This window comes from Falco punctatus, assembly GCF_963210335.1.
Source record: "Falco punctatus genome assembly, chromosome: 3".
Classification (NCBI taxonomy): Eukaryota; Metazoa; Chordata; class Aves; order Falconiformes; family Falconidae; genus Falco; species Falco punctatus.
Window position 1 is genome coordinate 32,047,213 of NC_137582.1, and position 8,927 is coordinate 32,056,139.

Here is an 8,927-nt window from a genome sequence, read left to right on the forward strand (position 1 = left end):
TTTTGTTATGATTGAAATGAGAGGGGAAAAACGTCATCCACTTTTAATCTACTTATTTGCTGTCTGATGCTTACTGAACTATTTAATAAACATTGTACTAGTAGGTGGTTATCCGTATGTGTGTTTTGATGGCCCTCTGGAGTAATAGGCTCTAGGCTGCTCTGTCGGCTCTTGCTTGTTGTTATCATTGCCTCTGTTAATGACTCTTGTTCCACGGATTAAGCCCCTGTCTGACAGAGTTGCTCCTGTTTCAAGTGCTGGTCTGTGGGATGTTTTCAAAATGTTCGATCTGACTTGTCAACTGAAATAATTGCTGACATTCTTTATATTCTTTTTGCATCATTTTCATTAAATGTGCTTTTCTCCTCTAGGAAAACAAGATTATAAGAAAACCAGGCCTATGTTAAGAGCTACAAGATTAAAAGCAGAGGCCAAGAAAACTGCACTAGGCGTAAAGGTAGAGATCTATTTGAAAGCTTATACCACCTTTGTGTGTACTTTTCCCCATAGATGTACTGTGTGTGAATATTGATTTCTGAGAAATATTGTTTATGACACTTCAAAATCTAAGTGCAATGCCAGAATATGAAATATTTATGATGGATTGCTTTTACTTAACCCTAAAATAACTAGAATAGTTGAAATGCTAAAAGATTTTAAGTAGTCCATGTCCTTGTTATGATGCATACTTACTTTAAGGTCAATGAAGTACTGTATGCTTAGAAAACTGATCTTTTCAGGAAGCCTTTCTGCACACAGAACAAATGCTTTAACGATTTCATATAGTTATAAAAATGACAATAAATGTCTTCCTTCTTCCTCTTCCTATCCTATACCCAGGAGTAATTTAAAGACTAAGTTTGTTAAGTATTGTAAATTCTCAGCATTATTATCTCAGTCTACATCCTTGTGTAGTACCTCTGACCAGCAAAAAGTAGGCTTAACTAAACAGCAAAACACATGGAAAGGTACTGAACTTTATTTTGGACTCGTCCATTTTTCAGGCGTGTATGCATTATAATAATGACTATTTGATCATGGCTGTGCATATGAGCAAGGAGGACAATTGGGAATATTTTGTGCTATTTGCTACCCCGTGTGTCATCAAAATGGGATTTATGTGAATGCACGTTGTTTATTTAAGTTGCATCTAGTATTTTTTCCTCAAACTTATATTTGAATCAAATTGATATACAATTAGCTTAGCAGCAAGAGTAAAAACCGAGCTATAAAAAAGTGGAACAAATACCTGGGTATTGTAGTGAAAGAAACTTCATAAATGTTAAAAGGAGAACATTTTCTTGTTTCTGGCAGATGAGAAATCAATTTTTTCAAGTTACAGCTTATAGCAAATGCCAAGGTATTACTACCAAGCTGTAACAGCTGTTGAGCTGCCAGATGATGTATTTGGTTGTCTTCCAGAATTTGCTATTATAATCACGAAACAGTGCTTTCTTTTTGCTCCTGATTGCTGATCTCGATCAAGCATTACCATGCGATGCAGTATGTTTTCACAACATAATCTCCTCCGTTAGTGCTGTGTGTCAAGTTTTAATGAGAAAAAGTAGATTGCCTTTTTTGTTTAAAGGATAGATTATTAACCTTTTGAGTTCAATGTTTTTTCCTTCCTTTCCTATTAAATTTTACTTTTTCTTTTCATTTTACTTTAAATGACATGACCTTTTAAAAGTGATGTTCTACTTGGAGACTTCTACTGTACAGCCTAGTTCTTTTAAAATCTGCATGTTTATTACATGTGTTTCACAAGTGAGAAAAATAGGAACCTTGGTCCTTCAAAACCTGTTCTGTTTCCTTGTTTTCCTAAGTAATTGTTAGTTAAAAATGAGGGAGAATAGGAAAGCATATGTGTAATCATACGTATAATGAAGAATCAAGTATTAGTGAGTAAAGAAATTAAAAGCAGTTTATTTTGTAGAAATCTGTCCCTGCGTGTTATAGCAGAACACTAGCTGACTTCTAGGTAAGAATGAGTTTTACCATCAAGGTGCACACATGCTCTGCAGGTCATGGGATGTTGTGTTTCTGGGTTCTGCCAGTTTCAGTGTCCAGTGTCTGAGGTTTGCAATTCTGCCTGTGCCTTTAGAAGAAAAGGGGGAAAAAAAAGAAATTCTTTAAAACATTGTCTCCTGGCTGTAATATTTTTTGCACACCTGGACCTTAAAATGTGACTCTGGATGATCCCCAAACAGATTACAGTCATTCGCTTTGCTTCCCAATTGCTGAGAAAAGCTGACACAGGTGGAGCAAAAGGGAAGGTAAGTTGGGCACCTTTCCCTCCAGGGATATATGCTTGTGGGGGAAGGAAAGCAGGGCCTTTGCATGCATCCTTCTCAGGGAGCCTGCTTAAGGCCAACAACCTCAGGCTTACTAAATGTTACAATACTTCTACCAGAGAACGGGCAGTCCCTGTAGAATAAAACTCTGCACTCCAGCTGACAGACCCTGAAGTTCTCACTGTGGAAGCATATTTAACGTCTTGGGGTAAACTTGCACCTCCTCCTGTCTTGCAGTGGCAACTCTTCACCTGCTCCATCCCGCCAGGTCAGCAGAGCTTCACCACGGGCAGTGGATGTTCCTGGTGTGCATGCAGGGAAGTTGCCCTCCCTGCCCCAGGGGAGGCTGCTTAGTTGTGAAGCGCTGGAACCTCTTCCTCAGGCAGGGCTTGTTTTGCTCAGTCCATTGTTAAGTTCCAAGTTCCTCCAGCTGTCCTAGAGCAATCTTCTTATGTTCATTCTCCACACCTATCCCAGATACTCCTGTTGTCTTCTGGATAAATTTCGAAATACAAATTTCCTGAAGTCTCCTGCTTAGTGTGACAGCAGGATATTAAACCACTCCTCATGTCTGTGGCTGTCAGAAGAGTCAACAGAGTTGAGGTCCCATCAGGTTATGTATATTCGTGAAATTATTTTGAGGCTTCAATGTGCATGCCTTTGATTGTTTCCCAATATTCAGAGCTTTTGAGTGTGCCCAGGTGCTTCCTTTGGGAAGGGATCGTCACAGTTGTTGCAGAGTTTTCTGATGGTGTTAAGTGACATGATTCACCTTCCAAAGACTGAGATTTTAGTCTTTTTATATGATGTAGGCCCTGATTCTGTGCTGTGACAGTTGATTAACTTCAATCTGTGTTGAGGGGAAAAAAAGTGGTGTAACTACAGTGCAATGAAATAAATGGTCAGCACTTTAAATAGAAATGTCCAGAGTTCTTGTAAATCTTTGAGAAAACCCACACAATATGTGTATTTACCATATATATTTTATTTGTTTATCCAGGTTTCAGTACATGACGCGGCAGGCAGAATTTCAAAATATATTAACATTTTCCTATAAAAAGCTAAGTTGCAGTTAAGACAAATACTGTAGAGGAAGGATATCCTTATCATACATGTAAAATTATAAGCTCTCTGAGAAAGAGGAATATTTTTATAATTCTGTGAAACACCTAACACAGTAAGTACCATACTGCCACTTAACATGACAGGATTTTTAGTGCTTATTGATACTCCAGAGTTGTTTTGCACTAGTGTCCTAAAGGGCTTATATTCCTGGCTGTAAACTAAGACTCAGTGTAGTATTTGGGGGGGAGAACTGGAAAATAGCGAAGGGATTTTAGTCCTTAATTTCTGTGAAGATAATGAAATTCAACTGTTGTGTATTTCACCATGAGAGTTGACAACATTTACTTTTAAAAAAAAGGCCCTACAAATGACATCAAACTTTTCAGAACCAATCCCCTGGAGATCCTTCACATTTCATCGCTGGCATACTAATTAGCTTGTCTTGTCAAATTTTGATTGCCTTGTCATTTTAATGCAAGGTTTAAAGTAACAAAGTTTCTTTCAGTTGCTGGCATTTAGTACTTTTTAATTTCCCCAATGAGAGATTTTATCCATGTTGATAATGTCAGAGAAGCAGCTAAGCACTAATAACTATCAAAAGTTAGTTCAAGCAGGGTGACCATGTTAGTATTGGGTGTCTAATATTTTCTCTTTAAACATGCTTAAAAATTAAGTACTGTAGCAGAGCTATTGTGCTGGTTGTGTATATGTGACATTAATGCCGACAGTGTCAAAATAGATGGTGCCTCTTGGAAAAGCAGAACCCCTGTCTCGAGAAAAAACTCAGACAGAAAGCAGTATGCCGTATGTCTCCTGGTGTTTGGATAAGACCAAATTCTTTGTAGCTGTAGCAAAAAGGGAGCCACTAACCTTTGTTATCCCCCCAGCGGGAGCTCGTGCTGGTGGAAGCCCACCAGCCCGTCCTACCAGGTGAAGCAGCGATGGGTCTGCACCTTTGGTGCTAACTCTGCCCTCAGTGGGTGAGGAAGAGGTGTCAATAGGAGGGTGACAAGCAGAAAATGGTTTGAGGAATGTGGAAGCTCAGCTCCAGATAACTGGGGTTTGATATGTGGAGGCCAAAGGTAATGGGATTTCTTGGGGAGGGATTTTTTTCAGACACTGCAAGAATGAATCAGTGGTCCATGGGATGAATCTTGGAATTTTTCTCTCTTGTTGAAAGTTAGACACAAATCTGAACAGTAGTATTTTACACTCACTTGCAAAGACATAATCAGCTGCAGAATACCACTCCATAGAGAATTATTAGCCACATAGTACATCGATTGAGCTAAGGAAAAAATGTTTCCTAAAAAAGTAGGAGCTTAATGTCTGTCATTCTTTTGCATATCTACTGAATCTAATGTGTAGCTAGCTAGCTCACTATTAAGATTTTATCTCATCTGGAACAAGTTATGTATGAATAGATAAGAAGACATTCCTAGTGTATTTTGGCAAAGGGTATTCTCTGATTTCATGCTGTTCATAATTTGCTAAGTTAGTGAACTACATTTGCCAAGTTAGAAATATAGTTTCATAGCTTTGCAGAAATTAAGGCCACAAGGGACTATTAGATCATTTGATCTGGCCTTCTATATGTTACAGATCATGAAATTTCATCCAAATACTTTCTAGGAAGTCCAAGCACTTTCTAATGACCAAAATACTGGGTCTTCAAACCAGCTTATGTGCCTCACATAAAGAGCAGGGCAGCTTAATGTGCCATCAGGGAACAAAGTGTGATATTCCCAGTGATCCCGGTAGTCAGGCTTTGATCCCTGACCTTGAAATGCAGGGAGGGGGGAAGAAAACATACAAAGAGAAAAACAAAATCAGATTGCTCCCATCTGACCCTGGCCTGACCTGTATACATAAGGACAGTAATCATGGTGGTTTGAGCATGTGAACAAGATGCACCAAGAAGGAGCTTAGGAGGATTTTCTGTACGATCTTGGAGCAGTAGTCTGTATTTCTCAGGCTTTGGTCTCTACTGATGACCAACATAACACTTCAAAGAATAGTTGACAACAACAAAACCTCAAATCCCAGAAATCAGACCAGTACAGTTGGAGAAAAATTTCCTGAAAAATAAAGAAACTTTTTTTGTTCCTATGTAGAAAAGGCTGAAGCACTGAAGTATGAGGTGCCATTACTTTTTAACACTCAGGTACTTCAGAGGCTCATAATATAGCACTGACCATGTAAGTAATCCCAGTCTTCCCAGCACCCTGGAGGAGGAGTTCAGTCTGGAGGGCTGGGTTTGCCAGCTCCAAGGCTGGCAGTTGGGCTTGTGTAGAAAGGAGATCCTAAGCTGAAGTTTTCTTCCCAGTAGCTAAATAAAAATGTACTTTTTTGACACATCTGACCATTAAAAGCACACAGCCATGGAAGTCCATATTTTCCCCAAGAGGTAACTGGAATTGTCAATCATTCTTGCTCCTAGGAAATGGCATCTTGTTTCAAGACTGAGCTTATCTAACAGCAGCTGGACCTTGGGAGGTTCTTGTAAACAAGATAAAAGGACCCCACACTGTGAAGCGCCTTACTTAAATACGGGTGTATGGCACATATAGTTATATGTTGTAACCAAACTACATCTTATTCTTCTCTATGATAAAACAAATACCAGTCATCTCTCCGCCTTTGCACATCCAGAGATCACACTGAGGGAGTGGTTACCCCTTAAATCCAAAGATCTTTTCAGAGTCACAGTCTTTCAAGAAGAGTCCTCCACTTCCTAAGTACTATCTACATCTTTGATACCCGTATGTATTATCTTGCATTTAGCTGTATTAAAATGACTCCTGTTGCTTTGTGATCATATAGCCAGGCCTTTTAGATGACTGTAGTAGTACCTTGTTTTCATTATTTGAGACAATAACAATCTTTCCTCCATCTGAAATTTTTACAATAAAAAATTGATAATATAAAAATTGCTGATAAAAGTTAATAAATTACTTTTGTTACCTTGTATTAAGTGTAGGTGTCCTGCAGTAAGGAAGTAAACATCCATTTTTGTATATGATTTTGTTGAAACTAAAAACGTATCACAGTGAATGTCCAGATAAAGTCTTCCAGTTAGAAATTATATGGGATAAAAAGGTTGATGGCCAAGTCTACGTGTGTTTGTTTTATTTTGACAGGTATCTTTAGTCAGCATGATTTTCTTTTCATCTTTTTTCAGAAATAGCTAGGGGTGGTTTAGCATTTCAAAGACAGCAATTGTGGTACTTTTTCACCTAGTTTTAAGCTGGTTTCATATTAAAAATGTACAGTTCTCTTTGCAGGAACATAAAAAATATGTAAAAAATCAGAAATTTCCTGAAAGTGTGATATTTCTCTGTACATGTAGGATAGGATGCTACCCTACACAGCGTCCAAATTTGTGCTATTATAGCCAGCATTTTTTCCTCACCCCTATTTTTTCATGTCCTAATTAATCTTGTTTAGATCACAACTCTGCAACTTGCTCCACCAGGGTGAATCTGAGGACGTTATCCCTGTATTTTGGCATGAGACACATAAAACTGACAAAAAATAAATCAGTAGGGTTCTGCAGACATTATTCTAAATATAAGAGAATATAATAGAAAATTCTGTTCCTTTTAAAGGCTCCTTTGACTGTAATTTGGGATTTGAGAGCAGGGATGCTATTTCCTAGCATTCTGTATCATGTTATAAAAGAAAAAAAAGGAGAAAAAGCCCTGTGATCATTTTAAGTTTATTTCTATAGGACTTTTTCTATATTGGTTAATTATTCATGGTGAAATCCTCTGAGTAAATGGATTTTGCAGAGGGATGATGGGGATGAAGTGCAAGAGAAAGGGAGCTATATATGCCAAGCGAAGAGTATTTTAACATTTCATTTCTATGCATGGCTTAAAATACAAATAGCTAAGCCTGATAACTATAAAACAAATTAAAATGACAATATATACTGTTGTTACAAAGACAGTATAGTGGTGTAGCATCTCATTTGCTATTTACTTTGCAAAATTTATGTGTATAAAAGTTCATAAACTGGATGCAATTCTTAAGAGACTCTCTAGCTGAGAGCCAGGTGCCCTTTGTTAGGCCATTTATTTTAGGTTTTTGTTACTCTGCCTTCTTCAGTAACTCAGAGTTAAGGTTCTTGCATAATTTTCAAACCTGGAATTTCAATAAGTGTTTTCATTCCCAGAGTTAATAAATACTGATCCAGCCACCCGGTTCCTGAAGCCTGTGTAAGGGAAGTAGCGTTGTTGTATATCAGTGTTATTCACTCTAAAACTTAAGAGGAATTAAATAACTAGGCCCCTCAAAGCAGTTACTAGGCAGCCTGAGAATAAAAATCAAGATTTTCCCAGTTCTGTTTCCTGGAAAACAAATCTTTAATGCAAACATTCCTCAAACTTTCACTGCTGCTACCACAGAATTTCATAAGAGAGGGCAGAAGGGGGAGGAAAGGTGAACCTTGTGTAAAGCAGAAAGTGTGGCAAGCGTGGCACCCAAACAAGGGGGAAAACTTTTTAATACTGGAATGAATTTGCTCTCTGTGTCAAGTGTGAACGGTGCCTGCATTGTACGGTTTTGTTGTCCACTCTCCTGAGCAGATGGAGCTTGCAGTTGTATGTCACTTGTTTATTACATCCTCTTAAGATTAGTAGCTGTGTGGCCAGATGGGTCTGGGAGCACAGCTGTGGATACAAGGAAATAAATGAAACCTGTCTGATGCTGCCATGCCCTTTTGTGAGATACTGACGTGTTGCAACTGCAACAAAGCGAAAATCACTTTCCTTTAATATATTAGTGAATTAGATGTACTTTCTTTTTTTTTAATCAAATCATATGAAATCAGGAGGATGAGGTTTGGAGGATAATATAATTCTAAATTTACAGCAAATTTACAGCAGTGATTTTAATATGGTAAAATAAATTTAAAGCACATCTCTATTAATCATCCATATAAAATGTAAAGCAAAGGTTTCTGTAGAACAAAGACTCCTATAGAGCATATGCCAACTCGGCAGTAGTATTTCAAAGTTTATTAGATGGCATATGTTGAATTATTGATCCAACATTCTGATAAACTATATAATGCATTCATGTAAATGCAAATGAAATGCTGTTCTATAGAAGAATGCCAGAGTATGGGCTAGACTTCAAAAAATAAAGCTAACTCAACTTTAACTCTTTCATGGCAGCAGACACACAGAGGTGGTCACAAAGCCACCACCAGTCTAGAGATACTGGATAGAATTCATCCTGCAGTGCAGGTCTCCATGCCAGAGGTATCATCTCCACTCCCCTTCTAGTCTAAGAGGACAAACAGACATTTTAGGAAGAATTCACCTGACCTACGTGACTTCTTTTAGAGGACACAATGAATCTTACACCAAAGAGGGCCAGATTCTCTCCTTGAACTGTAAAGGGGGACTGATTGTCTGGGTGTGGTATAGGCATCTTCATTCAGTCCCACTGGCAGAGTAGGTCTTCTGTACCAGTTCAGATTAGTTACAGTGTCAGCAAACTCTTTTTCTTCTCTTCTTTTAAGTGTACAGCTGGATTGTTCTGATGTAGATGGTTTGTAGG

General features: G+C 38.1%; 1 protein-coding gene across 3 annotated transcripts in view; it reads left to right on the forward strand.

Annotated features, from left to right (window-relative positions):
- The window catches only part of TRIQK (triple QxxK/R motif containing), a 98,778-nt gene that overhangs the window by 49,582 nt on the left and 40,269 nt on the right, over positions 1-8,927 (forward strand). For 2 of the 3 annotated variants that reach the window (XM_080381747.1, XM_080381748.1), the window contains exon 3: positions 372-457. In XM_080381747.1, coding sequence (XP_080237873.1) covers positions 372-457 — 86 coding nt within the window. Of the gene's footprint in view, positions 1-371; positions 458-2,531; positions 4,206-8,927 lie in introns of those variants that run through there. The other variant, XM_080381746.1, reaches the window with a different exon arrangement.